This window comes from Apteryx rowi, unplaced genomic scaffold (genome assembly GCF_003343035.1).
Source record: "Apteryx rowi isolate R43461 unplaced genomic scaffold, aptRow1 scaffold_57, whole genome shotgun sequence".
NCBI classification, from domain to species: Eukaryota; Metazoa; Chordata; class Aves; order Apterygiformes; family Apterygidae; genus Apteryx; species Apteryx rowi.
In genome coordinates this window covers 3,206,151-3,223,108 of record NW_020450838.1, presented here as the reverse complement: position 1 = coordinate 3,223,108, position 16,958 = coordinate 3,206,151, and the positions used below count along the sequence as shown (strand labels likewise).

General features: G+C 40.1%; 1 protein-coding gene across 10 annotated transcripts; it reads left to right on the top strand.

Moving 5' to 3' along the window:
* Positions 1-4,107, top strand: TMEM177 (transmembrane protein 177). 10 transcript variants are annotated; one of them, XM_026082206.1, is made up of 6 exons: positions 2-62; positions 666-729; positions 1,945-2,094; positions 2,422-2,477; positions 2,571-2,625; positions 2,962-4,107. In XM_026082206.1, exon 6 carries the CDS (start codon positions 2,976-2,978, stop codon positions 3,909-3,911), a length of 936 nt encoding a protein of 311 aa, XP_025937991.1. In that variant the 5' UTR covers positions 2-62; positions 666-729; positions 1,945-2,094; positions 2,422-2,477; positions 2,571-2,625; positions 2,962-2,975; the 3' UTR covers positions 3,912-4,107. The 10 variants fall into 10 exon arrangements, with proteins under 10 accessions (XP_025937995.1, XP_025937991.1, XP_025937993.1 ...); XM_026082208.1 differs by lacking the exon at positions 2,422-2,477; XM_026082211.1 differs by lacking the exons at positions 1,945-2,094; positions 2,422-2,477.
* Positions 4,108-16,958: the final 12,851 nt, after the last annotated feature.

Below are 16,958 nucleotides of genomic sequence, written 5' to 3'. Positions count from 1 at the left end.
TCCCGCCCCTTGGAGCCGCTTTCCGGCAGCCTCCGCTCGGCCGGGCCGCGGCGGCAGCCTCGGTAGGTGCCGGCTTTTTATCCAGTTTTATTTTTAATCCTGAACCCGGGGGGCCGGCGCATCCCCTCCCTCTCCCCCCTCGCGTCCCCTGATTTATAATTTAACGTTTTAAGCTGAGAGGGCGCTGGGGGTCGAGGATATTTTGTTTTAAATCAGAGAGTGTCCCGGGGTGGTTTCCTTCTGGGAAGCGAGGCAGGGCCCTGCAAGGGAAATGCTAATTTTTAAAGCCATTTTGCTGTTGGCACRAGCCAAAAATAGCAAACGCCCACCAAAAGCTCTTACGCTATTTCACTCRGTCTGCTCAGTTAGAGAGGAAAAGAAAAAAAAAACTTATTCAAATGGTAGGGGCAAAACCAGGCTGGTTTTGAGCTCTTGCTATTCAAGTTTGCAGGATATGGTCCATAAACCTTACCTTATAGGTTTGTGAGTAAACTGCACAAGGCTTATGAATAAAAATAAAGGTGTCACATGCAGTAGGGGGTTCAAAGTGATTGTACATGAGCTGAGAACCTGGGCTGAACTTGGGGGAAAATTTGAAAACACTAGGGCTAAACCGCTGTACTGAGACTAGTTTTCTTTTCTCTTTTCTTTGTTTTTTTCATGAGTATTGACTATCATGAGAAAATGAAGTGATTCTCTGATGGTATTTCCTGCTTATTCTTGCAATAGGTATGTGACATGATCATAGCACTTAATCCTGTTGAGAATATAGCATGGGCCGTGAGGGGTCTATCCAGAAAGGTTTGAGACCATACATGAACAAAGTATTTAAAATAAATAAATAAATAAAAAGCCACTTAAGGACTGGGGCAACTGTTACAATTTTTCTGACTGAACCAGGAAAAAACACTCAGTTGTGCTGGGAAGCAGGTGTTTATGCACTGTGCCATGGAGGTGGGTCCCGATGTTAGGGCTGTYTGGGAGAGGTGTGTAGGTAAACACAGCGCTTCCTGGGCTGCCTTCCTGCTGCTCACCCCGCTGCCCTGGAGGCTGCCTGCTGCAGCCTGCCCAGGGGTGCTTGGTGGCATGCGGGGTTGCTGGCCATGTGTAGCACTCCGTGTTATTATGGTTTTGTGTTTTTTAGCTCCATTACCAAGGATGTTTTCTCCCAAAATTGGGTTTCCTCCAAGCTCTAGGCTCCTTAGCTTGTTTCTTTTTTTTAACTTAAATAATTTTGTCAAGCAAATCACCACCTCCAGTCTTCAGCAGAATGTAAGCATGCCATCACGTATCATACTAAGAAATATATATCATACCATTGTATACTTATATGCATCATTGTTTTTATTAAGCACTTTGTATGTTATTATTAAGCACTCTGTATGTGTTCAGAGCAGTACAAACATTAAACAAGATTATTCTTCCCCTGGTGAATTTAAAGTCTGAAAGAGCTTTGTTGGAATAGTAATAACATATCATTAAAACATCACCTTTAATTTAATCCTTTTTTGTTTCTCTGTGGTTAATACTCATTTGCTGTTGATCGTGACTGGTGTATCCTGGCATGTTACAGCCCCCAGTTGTCCACTCTACCCTTCTGTGGGAGGTTGTTGTTCAGCATAAGTGCAAGGAAAGAACATATGTCTGTGCTTCAGCTGCTGCAGTACAAAGCCCAACAGCATAGCTGAAACCCACCTTTGATGGTACTCCACACTAAGACCTTGGTTGTTGAATCAAAGCATGCTTCCCTTCTGCCACCTCGGCTTCCTGTAAGGACAGCTGGAAATAGTAATGTCTTAAACAGCTGCAGCAAGTTTCTCCAAAGCTCATGTGTTAAAGCCCTGAGAGAAGAAACATTGCAAGATGCAAATGGGAACATGGGCACACAACTGTCATTGATGTCTGTGGGATTTAGGTGCCTAATTCATTTTTATATCTTTATAGTAGCATCATTTTAGGTGAGAATTCTGTAGTCATGGGGATTTTTTAAGAGATTGGAGCTTTCCTGGGCAGAACACATCCTATGGCTTGGACCATAAAAAGAACTGATACTCCCCAAGGGAAGCAGGACTCTTGAACTGAAGAAGTTGGCAGGTTTGAAAGTTTTTATGCTTATCTACTTATTTAAACAGTCACAAAGTAGTCTTCTGCCCTGAAACAATTTCTGTTCCAGTTTCTGCTCTGAATTGCACATATTATTTGTCAAAAAAATTATTTCAGAGACAAATCTTTAGAAGTTGCAATTTAAAGAACACTTCCTTTTGAAAATAACTTTTTTTCTGACTAAACTAGAACCACTGCCTGGAAGTTGAAATCTGATAAATTAGAAACAACACAAACCACTCTATATTTTTAGATGATAAGGTTGTTTAACCATTAGAACAGGCTCCAAAGGCAAATTCTGTCTCCTGAAATTTTCAGATCAAGACATGATCYCATTTTGGAAACTGTATTTTAGTCAAGCTTGAGTTACTGAGGTCAGTATTGAGGAACTGAGGAAAATTCTTGGAGCTGTACTGTAGAGGAGGTTAGAGTAGATTAACCTAATTCATGGCTCTTTCTGGCCTTAGTATCTCCAGTTTGTGTCTCTCATGGAATGCAACAGTAGGATTGTCCTGGGAAGGGGTACGTAAGTATGTTGGGTAAATACCAGATGTATATTAATTGCTGGGGTGAGGAGAAAATATGGTGGCATTATTCCCTTTATTACAATAAATTGATTTACTAGAAAAGAGGGAGAAGTTAAGTCTTTGTATCAATGATCCTATGTTCTGGGGCCCAAGAATTAATGAGTATCATTTTCTTTGTAGACATATTTTGTGTTTCCTTTATGTAAAAGACAGAATGTTTCATTGGTTATTGTGCTCTGCTTCTCATGGGTTTTGTTTTGTTTTTAAAATGTTACAGAGGCAGGAGACCCATTTATGCATACTTTAATTCCTGGTTTTGTGYTGTAAACAGGTTAGGATTTGGCTATGGGAGCGCAGTTCCTGCAGAAAGCATCTGCGTGGGTTAAGAAGCGCAAGACCACTTTGTTGGCTGTTTCTTGCATGGGACTGTTCGGTGCCAACCTTTCCTATCATGTGTTTCCTGAGCAGACGTTCAAACTGTTACACGAGTGCTGGTCAGATGGGCAGCCAGCTGAGCTTTCCCAGAGGCTCTGTGGTGTTTTTCACGACGTTCTTCAAGATACTGGTGTGAAATCCGCTAACTCCTATCGAGCCTTCGCAGCTTCTGGCTTCCACCCAGTGAGTGCTGGAATCCCATGGCTGCCTGCAGGCTCTTTGGTGGGCATCCCTCCTAATTTTGATAGCACAATTGAGGATAAAAAAGGAATAGTCAACCACGTTGTCGTGATCAATGGCAAGGAAGTAGACTGGGAGAGCAGTGAAGGTGTTGCTTTGAGGGAAGCTCTAACATTTTCACCTGAAGCTCAGAAATTTGCTATTGCCAGAGAAATTGTGTATTTGCAAAACAGCAGCCCTTTAGTAAATGCAGCTGTGGCTCCAACTTGCTTAGCTGGTACCTATTTCGGTGGGATAGGTATAAAGATACTTCTGGGTTTATATCCTGGCCCCATGATACTTCGCAGCATCTGTAACCTCATAATTGCCACCACTGGACTAATCTGCTATTATGTTTCTTATGATGCTGTGACCTATCACTTAGATTGCAAGGCTGACAGAAATGTGGCTACCATTTCCAAAGACTATGCCAGAGGTGGGGTGGAATTTTATGACAAAATCTTGTCCCGCAACAGGATTCTTCGTACTCTGATGGGCAAACAAGGGGTGAAAGTATATGCCCCTAGTGGTAACCTTTTCCCAAGGCACTGGTTCAGAATAAAGCATACCCCCTACACTTACCGAAGAGATTTGATTGTTAATATTTTAAGAGAGCTCCAGGCATAGGAAGGGAGCAATTGAATTTTAAACTTGTGAATTATGTATTCTCTTGGAACACTGCTGCACTGCTTTTTTTTTTTTTTTTCCCCTGTATCTTCATTAGAATTTGGGGTTTTATTTTTTGCGTATAGTTTAGAAAGAGTTATTGCACATTCTGTGAATAAAGAATTTTCTCTTAAAATATTAAAGACTTGCTTCAGAAGTCCTCTGTTCTGTGTGCATCTTAAATCACAAGACCACTCCGAAAGAGAACTTCTCAGATGCTCCTCTGGATGTTCTGTTGCTCTGCTCTGTTTTCCTGTCAGTTCCAGTCTGGAAAATGGAAAAGGTAATGTCCAACACAGAGTTTTGGCAAAATTATCATTTAAAATGGAGTGTTTGTGTGTATATTTGCCATTCCTCCTATGGTACAACCCAAATGCTTTAAAGATTATAGACAGTCTGTACCATACTGGTGTATTAATTCCAAGGTACAATGTTTTTGTTCTGTGTAAGTTCTTACACTGTGTAAGGTCTTATGCTATAGTCACCGTCCCTCAATAGGGCAAATTAGTTATGCAGTTCATACCACTGCACCTAGATTACTACCAGTACCTGAGTCATTTGGTTTAAATCTAGTTCAGGTCTCTCCACACTGCACTGCGACTGCAGTGTGTGTATATCCTGAATGTTTCCCAGCAGTGGCAGTAGGCAGCATGACTAACATCTGTCATGGGTTGGTTGTTTTCTTACAAGTGGGATAAACATGTTCAGGAGAGGGTTTTATGTTTGCTTTGGTAGGGTTTTTGTTTTGTTTAAAAATACATGCTGATGTATGTCAACTTTTATGTTGAAGAAGGCAAGGTCAAAGAAGTATGTCTGTCATTTGGTGCAGAAATTGGTGAGGTCTGCCATCTGGAGTTGCTGAAGGATGTCATTCTCCTGTTTCAGACTAGCTGCAAGAGACAAGCTTTGCCCAAGATCAGTAATCTTGTGGAATGGTCTTTTGAAGCATAAGCAGTAGACTTACCGCTACAGCCTCACCTTGGAGCTTTTATGTGCTCTCCAAGATCACAGCTTTCAAACTTTGTAGTTTCTTCTCTTTACTTTTCTATAATAGCTGTACCACTTCCCAGTAACATCTGAACAGTTTTTCTTTTCTGACCTCTGTTGTCATTCTTACAGAAAACTGTTGTATTATTTTGTATCTTCTCAGTCACAGAGGTACTGAGTGTCCTCTCTGCCCTGATTATGTCCCTTCTTCATCTACCATCATAATACTGTTGTGCCTGTGTTTGCTCAAAGCATCACTGAATTCTGTTTGCCCTTTGAATCACATAGTGATGAGGCTGATATGCTGGCTGCCAAAGCGCTAGTGTTGCTTTACATCGCTAAAGTCTTATATAAAAGTTGTTTGGTCTTCTGCTGAAGTAATCTGTGTCATGGCTGGTTTTCTGGACCACCTCTTATCATTTGCAGTTGTGCTTGAAGCACCAAGTCATGACATACATCCCACAGCCAGAAAGCAGCTAAAAGGTAAGATTATTGTTCTTGTGACCTTTGTGAAAGAGTTTGACAAAACCTCCTAGTCCGTGAAATAAAAGGAGACTTTTAGCCTGAAGCTTTGAAAGCCTGCAGCCTAATTTTATTTAACTTTTCTCTCCCAGATAAATTCAACATAAAAGGTCAGGATAGAGGTTTACTCTGTTGAATGATGTAGTGGCTCAAGGTTGGAATATAACTCCTGTTTTATATAGTCTGTGAGTTTGATTCATCTCGTGTTACTCCTTCAGACAGCTCTGAACTCCATGAAATGTTATGGAAGAAATCTTGGCCCACTTTCTTTATGTGGTTTAAGTAGCTGCTACTACATAAAGAGTGCAGAGAGGAAAGAGAGTTCTTTCAGATTTACAGCAGTAGCAGTTTAAACAAAATGAAATGAAAGAAATCTGCTTGCCTCTTGCCACTCTTTACTGCTGGTTTTCATCAAGGTGCCGGCAGCCAGTGCTGTTATTTAACATTCTCAGATTGTAAAGCCCGAGTGATGCTAATGGATTTTGCAGCTGTGCACTCTGTTTTGCCCTTACATCTGGATTCTCCAAAAAGCTCCCCAGTTCTGTAAATGCTGTGTCCCATTTACCCTTCTTTTAACTTGCTGTGGCATATCAGTGTCAATAAAGGGAGGGTTGGCTGGTTGTTTTAAGGCATATGCCCTTGTCTTCCAAAGAGAGGTTCTTGCAAGGGCAGTGCTTGTATATCTTGATCTCTGTATAGTCAAGCTCCTATTCTGTAGCCAACCGTGTTAAATCTGGAAGCATGTGAATACCATCTTTATAAGGGAATTGGGAGTCCAAATCAAAACTGCTAATCAAGATTTCCGTGAACTTTGGGAAGGTGTGGGTTGCCCTGCAAAAGGTTTTTAACATGTATATGTTGCCAGGTAATTGTTTCTTGCAAGATCAGCCATGCTGTTTGGAAAGCAAGAACATCACAGTTCGAATATATGACCATGAAAATACTCACACAAAATCTTATAATATTGCAAATGTTTTTCTGTGGGTGAAACTTTTGATGAAATCAGATAGAAATTCCACATACTGGTGATAGAATTGGGTCTAGTTTTGAGAGTATGATGAAAATAAGCACCCCAGAATTAAACGTGGAAATGTTGGTTGAGATCATGCTCTTCTGTGCTAAGAAGTGCCCGATCAGGAAAAGTCAATGAGGTAGCCCATAAGAATCCAGGTGAATCAGCTGGTGAATAGAGTTGTAGAGAAATCTCCGTCAGCTCTGCAGTTGAAACTCTGAGGATTTCAGAAAAATTGTTTTAGTGGCAACTGGGTTCTCTTACAATGCTCTGATGAGGCAGACTTCATACAACTTTTTTGCGTAGAAAAGCAACAAAAATGTTAAGCAAAGGGTATCGCTAGGAGAAATGGATATAAGAATTCTAAACCACAAAAATGTAGAAGCCAAGGTGTGAATGAAGTAATGAACTCTCGCAAAAATAGATATTGCCTACAAAAATGAAGCTGTCTTTCTGTCTGATACAATGAAGTAATTAAAGCATGAAGTATCAGTAGCAAATGACCAAAATGAGCTGCTAGTTTAAATTTATACACAGTGAGTAATGTAATGCTTGCTGCTAGATGAAGTTTTAGTGGATAATGCTGCAAGAGACAGGAGCCACCCAGGTGCTTTGCTCAGAGTTTCCCCTGGCATGCAGGAGTGCAGGATATGGCTTACATGTTTGTTTCTCCATCCTAAGAATTGCAGTTCCACATTGTGGAGATGCCTTCGGATGATTTAATGGTCATTAATGGAAAGCTATCAGAAATAGAGTAAGTCTGAGAGCTAGACAGTTTTCTAAAAGAAAGACAAACTGTAGAAATCATCTTATTTAAAGTTATTTCTGATTGATGATGATGTGAATATGGAATTTCTGCCACTGCCCTCCTTTGGAAGGAAATGTTCAAATACCCAAATGCTTCAGCTGAAGAGAGCTGCTATGGGGAGCTGGCTCCTCTTGTAGTTTACAGGAAGAAGCAGCTGCAGAGGCGGCTTCCAAGAGAGAAATCTCCAGACAGGTTGCATAGGTGTAATGAATGACCCCCAGGGTATTGCCACAAAGGGTGTAATACAACTTCGGTTGAAGCGTAGAGGTAATTTGCAAAACAGCACATTTTAACACACTAGAGCACTCTTATCACCCCTTTTCACGTTTCCTGAATGTGACGGGTAAGATGGTGAGACAGCTGTCTGCTAAGCTATGGAGCAGGGGAAGCTGGCGGTGTTGGGAGAAGCTGATGTTGGGAACCGAGCCTGCTGCTTTCTCTTTGCCCTTGGCCATAGCAGCTGTGAAACAAGCATGGTGACAAAGTGTGGCTTGGGTGGAAGAAGTGAATTTAAAAGTGTGAATCAAATCATCACTTTCTGACTGAATCACAGGCAACTTTCATTAAAGGAAAAAATGCACAAAATCCATTCCAGAGCGAATACTGCTATATACAGTAATCATGGGCACCATTAAAACAACTGCAGGCATCTCCACTATGCGGAAATGCAATTCCTAGCAAGCAGCAGACACCGAGACAAATATGTGGGCCATATCCTACAACTGTTAAGTGCTCTTGCCCATTAAAAGCTTCATGTAGCAGGTGTCATCACATTAATATAAAAATGATTAAGTTGCAGACAACCTGCCATCCACACATGCACCAGTTCCTCCTTGATTTCTCATTCATCCTAGCTGGAAATGTATTTAACCGAAAGACAGAATGCACTGTGAAGTAGATGAATGCTAATGTAGGAAGACGTAATTAACAGCTCAGAATAAAGAGAGCACTTTCAAGAAAAAGAGAGCGCAGCTGAATTTGGTTGTTATCGAAACTAGACTATTAAGAACAGAGAAAAATAATATAGGCATTCTCTAGGAATTGATGTTAGACAAATTAAATCTGCAGGAGCTGAAAAATGGCTTGTGGATGTTTTGCTGGGCTTCTTTCTCACTATGAATATCCCAGTTTGTTTAGCTAAAGCGAGTATATTAAAGCTGCTCAGTCTGCCAGATCTGCAAAGTGGAGAAAACAATTACAATTTGGCTAGAAATCAGTACTTCTTTCCCATCTAGAAAAACTGTATTTTTTTTTAGATATGCCAAACTCAAAACCTGACAGCCAAAAATTGAAATATTCCAAATCTAAAACATCTCTGCAGTTGGGAGTCGCTCTCCTTGGTCAGACTAAATTTGCCATGATACATTCCAATCTCTAACACTGAGAGAAGGGATGCTGTTTAAAAATTCAGTTTTTGTGTCCAAAAATGCTGTATAGAAAACATTTCAGCCAGCCCAGATGTGTGTTTATTTCCCTCCACCATAGTCTTCGTGTCCTCCTTACTGCCAGGTCTATTTGTGTTAGTATGTGCTCGTGCAGTACTTCCTATAGTGAGGGCTCCCTCTAATAAAATAACTGCAAGCTTTCCATATACTGCAGGAAGTAAGTGTAATGGGCCTAAGTTTTTAAAAGAGAATTATTCCCCAAATCATGCTTCCTAGAGAATAGGTTTTTTGTTGTTGAACAGCTATCTTGTAGAAATTGGGCCCTTTTCCAGTGCAAATCAAGTTACTCAGAATCACTTGCCACTTTGGTCTGCAGGAACGTTCATGTTTAAATTTAGTCAAGGTGTTAATGGCTACTTCCAGTATAAACGAATAACAGGTGAAGTTGTGTCCTCCTTTGTGTGTGGCCAAGCTATTTCTGCTGCAGATGTCATGTGAAATATCAGAGCTAATTAGGATGACTAAGAGTTACACTGTATTTAGAAATCATAAGACACTGTGAGCCCGACCCAAGGTTCACAGTTTGGGCAGTTCTTGCGGAGGGAACATGAAAAAAGGATATGCAATATCCAAACAATTTTGCCATAGTAGCTGTCTAGTAGTCTAGGACAGACCTACTAGCCCCTGGTAACTTTGTTTGTATCATTTGCAGAAATAATTTTCCAATGGGAATGACGGTGTTTGTTTCTTTTYGTTTCCCTTTGCTGTGCTACTCTGATTGCCTGCACTGCCTGCTGACTTGCCTTGCAAGCTGCTTCATCTCTTCCCAACAGGATTCGTGAACTTTTTAAGCTACCACTTGCTACTTGCACCTTCACTTGCACTAGCTACTTGCTTCTGTGGTCCTTACTAGTCAGAGACTGCAACAGCTCAAACTTCTTTTCTGTTTTACTGGTTTTAGTCTGCTTGGTTTTGCAGCAAAAAATGCCTTTGACTAACTGAAAAATATGCATCGTGCTTAAAAACCTTCCTGTTATGTGCAAAAAACAATTTAATATTGTTTTTGAATTTGCCATTTGGCATCATTTTTTGAAAGGTGTATTTCTTTCTTGCAGTCCTTGACAGCTGGTTCACTTGTGATCTTAATATCATTTGCCTCTGTCGATTTTAAGATGCTGCCACCCCCTTTGAGCTCTTAGAAATTTTGTTTCCTGTTCCTGCAAATTGCAGGGAATTTCATATACTTTTACGGTTGAGTGATGTATTGTGACAAGAGAAATAATAACTAATGTTGTACCCTTAGCTGCTCATACAGATGTTGACCTAGCTCAGGCGTGCCTGTGTTACCCTTCAGCACTGCGGTGTAGACATACTGCATGCTGGCTTTGAGGACTTTGACCTCTCAGGTTGTTTATGTTGCCAGTTCCACTAAACAGTTTATAAATGTGTTATAATCGCCTGTCACTGAATGGAAGCAGAGTTGTCTATTGGTTTTTGTCTGATAAAAAATGAGAAAAACTTACTCTCTTTTGCCAAAACATTATTTTGAATAACTCTTTCAATGGTGAGGGGTTTAGTATGCAGAAGAAAAATCTAGGCAAAACCATGGAAAATAATCCCATGGTCTTTAAATTTTCTGGTGAAAACCTTGAAATTCATGTTGTTACATAACTCCACACTGCACCAGAATTGCAACAGACCTCTGTAACCAATTGCCTCTGATTTCTAGATTTTCCTTTCAATAGCTTGCCTTTGTAGTCCTGAGAGTGTGCACAGATATTAGCTGCTCCTGAGTGGTGTTTTTGTGACCAGGTCAACCACAATAAACTCCATCTGTGCAAAACATCCTCAAGTAGCCCATCTTTGCCATCATCTCCCAGTACTTCAAGTGCAGCAACTCTCTGGGTGCTCTAGGTAATATATATACACCCCAAATGAAAGCTTCTCCTTTAGTTCTCTTACCCACACTGGTCCCTCCTCCACGCTCCTTCATATCGGAGTCAGCTATTCCATAGCTGCCATAGCTTTCGGTGGAAGTGAGAACTGAATCTGATGGTTCCCTCAACAAGTTCCTCTAAACGATGCGTGACAGTTCAACACCCAGCTGACTTTACCAGGTATGCTGGTCCAAAAAAAACCCCATGCTACTACTTATCTCCAGCCTGATAAAAATGGAATTTTGCAAAGTTCTTTTACCACAGATGAAAGTATCACTGCCTATACCAATTTGTATCATCTGAGACTGGAGCTATAATTTGTGATCTAAAAAGCAGAACTGGAATTTCCAGAAGTGAAACGAGTAAATTACTCCCCTGTAGCTATAAAGAGATTTAACGCGTATGGAAGGGAAGATAAAACAATAATCCATTTTACTATTGTAAAGCTATATTCATTCTTAAACAACAAATGAATTACTATAAATTGAAATGCTGGCTCTGTTTCTCAGGGGAGACTGAAAATTAAGAACAAGTCATGTTGTAAATAATGATACCAGTTTTAAAAACTCTTTTTTTTCCATTTCCTAACTAGACTGGAGGCACCTATAAATATTTTAGAAAACAGAGCAGGGAAAGAATTACTCTGTAGAAAATGTTCCTTGTAAGATCTTTTCTCAAATGGGATGAGTTTCTCTGCCTCAGTGACTATGTTATGAAAGCATGTTATATAATTCTCTGTAGATACCAACAGACAGATGTATTTATGGTTTTTTTGGAAACCGCATGTAATTTAGGCATAAAGCTTGAAATGTGTTTTATAGTTCCTCATTAATAATAGTTGAGAATTATGCTCATCTAAGGCAGCACACATAAATTCTTAATGTTCAGACATTCATTATATGTCTATGATGTTTAGAAGTTGCCACAGGAAAATAAAAGCCAGTGATCCCAAAGGTTTTTTTATATATATTCTTTTAAGCAATTTGGAAAATTGTATTCATCCCCTAACACTTCTTCTTCTTCCTCCACATTCCCCCACACAATCCAAAGATAYTGAAAAATTCAGATCAGGAATGAGACAAACTTTTTACTGGCAAAGTTTTCATTAAGCATTCCAGCACCTTATAGAAGAAAATGCTACATTCATCATTTTATGGAGGTTATAAATTCAGGTAAGGGTATTTTGTTTTGTTTTGTGGTGGTTTTTTTGTAAACAATGACAAATTGCTGATTTTAATAATTTTCTCTTGCATCATATGTGAAGATAAATATGGCGTAGTTCATGTGGCTAGATGAAAGGATGATATATGCATGTTGGCTTTAACTCTATGAAGCAGGTGAAAAGGCAGAAGTTTTTCTTACCCTCTTGGATAGAACATCGTTTGTGTTACAAATTAAAATACTGTTTTAGCAATTGCAAATTGAACTGTAAAAACTGTTTTTTTCCAATTTTTTTTCTAACTTTTCAGAAGCTGAGCTGGATATGTAGAGCCATAAAACTAGCAAAAGCAGGTAGGGCTATTGTGTGAGAAGAACGTATTGGGAAAGCTGAAAGTATACATACATGCGTTACTATTTAGAAATGGTCTGCACGCGTTGACAGTGACTCCTTAATGGAACTTAAAGACTTGAGATGTGAATTCAGAGTGAGAAAACAGAATGGCAGGTTTGTGATTCATTCTGTAGTAGACATAAAGTGCAAAAGAACTAAGCAGGTATGATTAACCTCRTTGCAAATACCTGTAGAAATAGAAGTCTCAGCAGAAATTCAGTTCGCCTGTAATGTTCGCTTATCTCTCATAGCATAAATGAACAAGAAGTAGACTATTTGATCATCTGCTGTAAACACAATGACAGAGGATACGTTTCTCAAAGTTCTGTATCAGAAAAGGTTGTGTTTAGTAATACTCAAATARTACCGTACCACTCTTTCAAATGCTAGAAATGATCTTCTTCAAACTCAGGAATGTGTTTAAATGAAAATATTTTTATATGCTTGATAAAGATGAACTAAAATTATAACTGCAAAATTACATTTTCTTAAAGTTATCCATATTTTAAAACTTAGTAAAACGGCAGTGACTTAAAAATAATACTGAATTTATTTGTCCCTGTAATAGTTTGAATTATTTAAACTTACTTATAAACTTGTCAGAACAWATGCAACATATTTCTTTGGGGGTGAAGGAGAAGGGTGATATTAAGAAAGATGAGGAGACACCAAGCCAGGTTTTTGGCTAATATAAAGCAAATAACTTGGTTCAACTGATTTGCAAGGCATCAGCCAACAGATCTTCATTTACTCTAGTTGATATACAAATTGCTTGGATCTCCTGTGTACAAGTTTCAGTTTCAGAACATAATAATGATGAGAGTAATATTTATGGGATTTTCTACTGCATTTCTGGGATTTCTTGAAGTGAGTTTTAAAGAAAAATTCTGGGCTGAATCCTCAAAATAGACGGAACAAAAAAGGTACATTTTCTTCTAGAGTCATGTGGTGACCGTGTTTCTTTTTCTGCTTATGCAGTAAGTGAAAAAAAATCCCAAATGTGGTGCCACATTCAGAACAAACAGTTCAGTTGGCATATGTACTTGCTGTTTTCTTGACCCAGATAGAAATTGGTGCTCTCACTGCTGAAGCGTTACAGGAAGAACATGAAGGTAAGCTTTCCTGAAGTGTGAATTTCCCAAATTATATCAGGATTCTCTCTGAAGTTCTCTTATTCTGAGGCTGGAAACAGATTTGGTACAGCTTGGAACCCTACAAAATACTGTGTATATGTCGTGGGAATTGGTTGTGGCAAAAGTCCTTTCCCTTTCATATCTTCCTGTAGAATTTTCAAAGATGATGTGTGACACTAAAGAATTGTTGTTCCTGTAGTACCTGATATTTCATGGATATCAAACACCTTTTGGCTTCAGCTGAACCTATGGATACAAAAACCTCTGGAGAAAAAAAACAGATCTGCAACAGCCTGTTTTGATTTTGTGGTATTGCTCTGGTTTTAACCTTTCTATTCTAGAGCATTTCTACGGTGTTTTGCTTTGATTGGTGTAAATAGAGCCAAAACTAATGGTCAAATCCAATAAAGGTATTTGCTTAAAACAGGCAGCAGGCATAGCTGATGTGGTGATAGAGAACTGTAATTAAAAAACATATGCTATCACTAAGTCTGAGTACCTATGTGTCTGGCAGTCAGAAGCCAGCGACAAACTGGCACTGACCCCGTCACGCTGCTCGGTGCCAAGCAGGGACCAACCATGATCGACAGTGCATTCGCTGCTGCGATATCTCTGGAGGGGATGAGTATGTGTGCTCTGGGCAGCGCCAAGCTGCAGTGATGGGATCAGACCCCTCACCAAATGCAGCAGTGCGTCTTTCTGCGTCTTTCTCCACATCGCTGGGGGAAGTCACGGCGTGCTCACTGTGTTGTATAGTGTGTTAGTGGGCCTGGGCAGGAGGTAGATGACCTGTTAAATTGTCTCTTCGAGGCTTATGATTTGTAGGTTTAAACCATAAGCTCCTGGAGAATATCTTAGGCTGTTGTAGGCAAGGATGGATGYGGGGAAGCTGTGGTCTCGCTAAATTGTGTCATGATGCAGAAGGAAATGCAGGAGTCATGGGTCTAGAAGGGAAAGACACAAAAGGAGCATTCTGGTAGGTTACTGAACAGGAGGGGGCCTGGGCAGTTTATATCATGTAATCCAGGGAACATTCACATTATATACGCATTAGATATAGTGTGGAAAGTGTGTAAATCCTTGAGAAGCAAGAGACTGAAACCAAGTAATCCCCCAAGGTGAATGACCTAACCACAAAGCAATAATCAGACTCTTTGGCCAGATAATTTTCTGGACTGTGGAACAGTGTTCCCTCTGCCTACATCTCAAGTCCTAGTTTCTCTTTGATTTGTTTTAAATGTTGGCTTGCTAAAAAAAAAATAAAAATACTATTATTGCTACTAAAAGCAGTTAAGAAGAGCAAAGAGACTGCTATGTATTCCATTATGATCCAAAAAAGTCTTTCCACAGGCTATAGCACAGAAGTATTTTCACCTTGTGTGTCTTTTACAACTTTTCATTTTTGTAACTGTTTATTTGTTAACACTTTATAACTTTCTTTGAATTAGTCTCTATCCAGGCTACCAAAGAGCATGCAGTATACATTTCATATTGCAAAAACAGGATACCTGAAAAGCAACATGTAAAATATAGATCATGTTGTAGCTGTTTTGTTTGCTGTCATTTAATGTGTACATCCATCATACCGTCCTAAACTCATCAAGAGTTTTGTAACTCAACTATTAAAATTTCTTTTACTCTACAGTGGGTGGGTGGTTTCACAGGCTGTCAGCTATGAAACAGTGCTTCCCTAGTTTAAAAAATAGTATGTTTGTTCTGTTGCTCAATGTCCCTGTAAAGAATTTAAGGAAAATCACAAATTTCTGAGCTGACTGTGGATCCAAGGTTTCTCCCTGTTCCTTTTCTGATGAAAATCAATAATTTTATGGGCCAAAAGGCAATGGTCAGTCAGGCAGAGCACATCCTAGATAAGATTCTGAGTGTCAGATGTGAACTATGTGTACCTCTTGCTGGGCAGTTGCTCACATAAGCATTGGCAGCAAGTCAGTGAACATATGTGCTTGAGTAACTCCTGCCCAGTGGGAATAACGCTTGACATTCTCTCTGAAAGCGAACTTTTTTCAGGAATTCAGCAAAGCACGTAATTTTTGAGGACATGGTTGCATTTAGTAGAATTAACAGGCTTTGCTGAGTTGCAGCCTGAGATTCCAATACTTGTTGGCTTTTTAAGTGCCAAGGCCATGCTGGTAGGAAAACTAGTTACTAGCCTAAGGGCTGGATTAATGGGAGTCTAACCAATGATAGGGGAGACTGGCCTCAAGATTGCTGTCATCTATTAATAAGACCAGAATGAAGTCTCCACATTGAGGCAACTATGAATTATTTAGTTACCACAGATGGACAGCATGTCAGTTGAGTAGACAGGATTTGGCCAGTACTGCCAATCAAAGATCTGGCTTTAAGCAAAGCTTAATGTAAGGCATACACAGCAGGTGTCCCACCAGCTGAGACATTTTCTTTTGCCCAGTAAACTTTGGCCCTTTAAAAGCATACTGTTTTCTCAGAAAGATTTGAACCACCCTCTAGTAGTAAGTGGGATTTTTCTTTGTGCCAAGCTTGCCACTCAAGGAAATAAAGTGGCAAAATGCCAGAGAGCTGACTATAGATCCAAAGTTTCTACCAGGTTCTGTCCCTGGTTGAGGCAAAAAAGCCCTGAAATGTGCTCTAATTTGTGCCAAGTGGCATCGATTCCTACAGAAACCTCTAAGAGCTACGTATAGCTCCATCACAGCATCCCCTCCATCCTCCTCCACAGCTCCAAGCAGGAGCTAAGGGAGACCAGTGCGCAAGGAGCCAGCTATGAAGGCTCTACACCATTGGAGACACGGGACTGGGGTCCTTGTGGTATGGCAGGAGGAGTGCCGAAAGGATGAAAAATGTGGCTGAAACCAAGTCAATTTTTACTTGATCAATAATGAAAAAAATGATCAACCCAGCATTGCTATTGCTCTGTGGTATCTATTGGCCAAATGATGGTACCATAGGCTTGATGAGTATATTATTTTCAGGCAACGCTCAGTTTGTGCTTACTCTGTATCAATCTGAAAAACTATGGTTTAAATCACTTGTCACAGGAATGTCATATAACACTGGTGATCTCAGTATTACAAGTTTTCAGTGAGAGTGACACAAGGAGGAGAAGAGAACATTTGAGTAACCTGGCATTTTGGTCAGTATGGTCATTTTTAGGTTCCCCTGAAGCCTATGTCCTGACTGTGAGTGGACGAATCCACAGCCTCAGGAGGGCAGAATTGCAGCTCTTGCTGGTGCCTGCAGAGAGAGCTCTGTAGCTGGCTGGCTTCCGCCCAGCGAAGCCTGGCTGAGGTCTGTGTAGACTGGGCAGAAAACTCACAGCCCTGTGCTGAGGAAGGATAGAGGCAGAAGGTAGGACCACAGGAAAATACACACCTGCAAGATGGGAGTTTGAAAGTGAGACTGAAAGTCCTCATGTGAAGCCAGTGTCTTGACTTTTTGGCATCATCCAAAATCACTAGATTTTGAACTTTGAAACCCCAGCTGGTTTTGCGTGTGTCAGAAGAGTAACCACACTTTGCAATGATCATCTACATCTGCCAGTTGAAGATTATTGGTATCAGCATTATGGCACCACTGTGACAGGAGATCAACCCCTGTCTCAAATAATTTTACAATATAGAATTAAATCCCTCTTGTTTCAAGAATCTCCTTTGCCTCAAATCTTCCTTATCCCCC

What these genes read in the sequence shown, in the direction of transcription:
- TMEM177 (XM_026082210.1), top strand. Translation starts at nt 2,976, where the DNA reads ATGGGAGCGCAGTTCCTGCAGAAAGCATCTGCGTGGGTTAAGAAGCGC.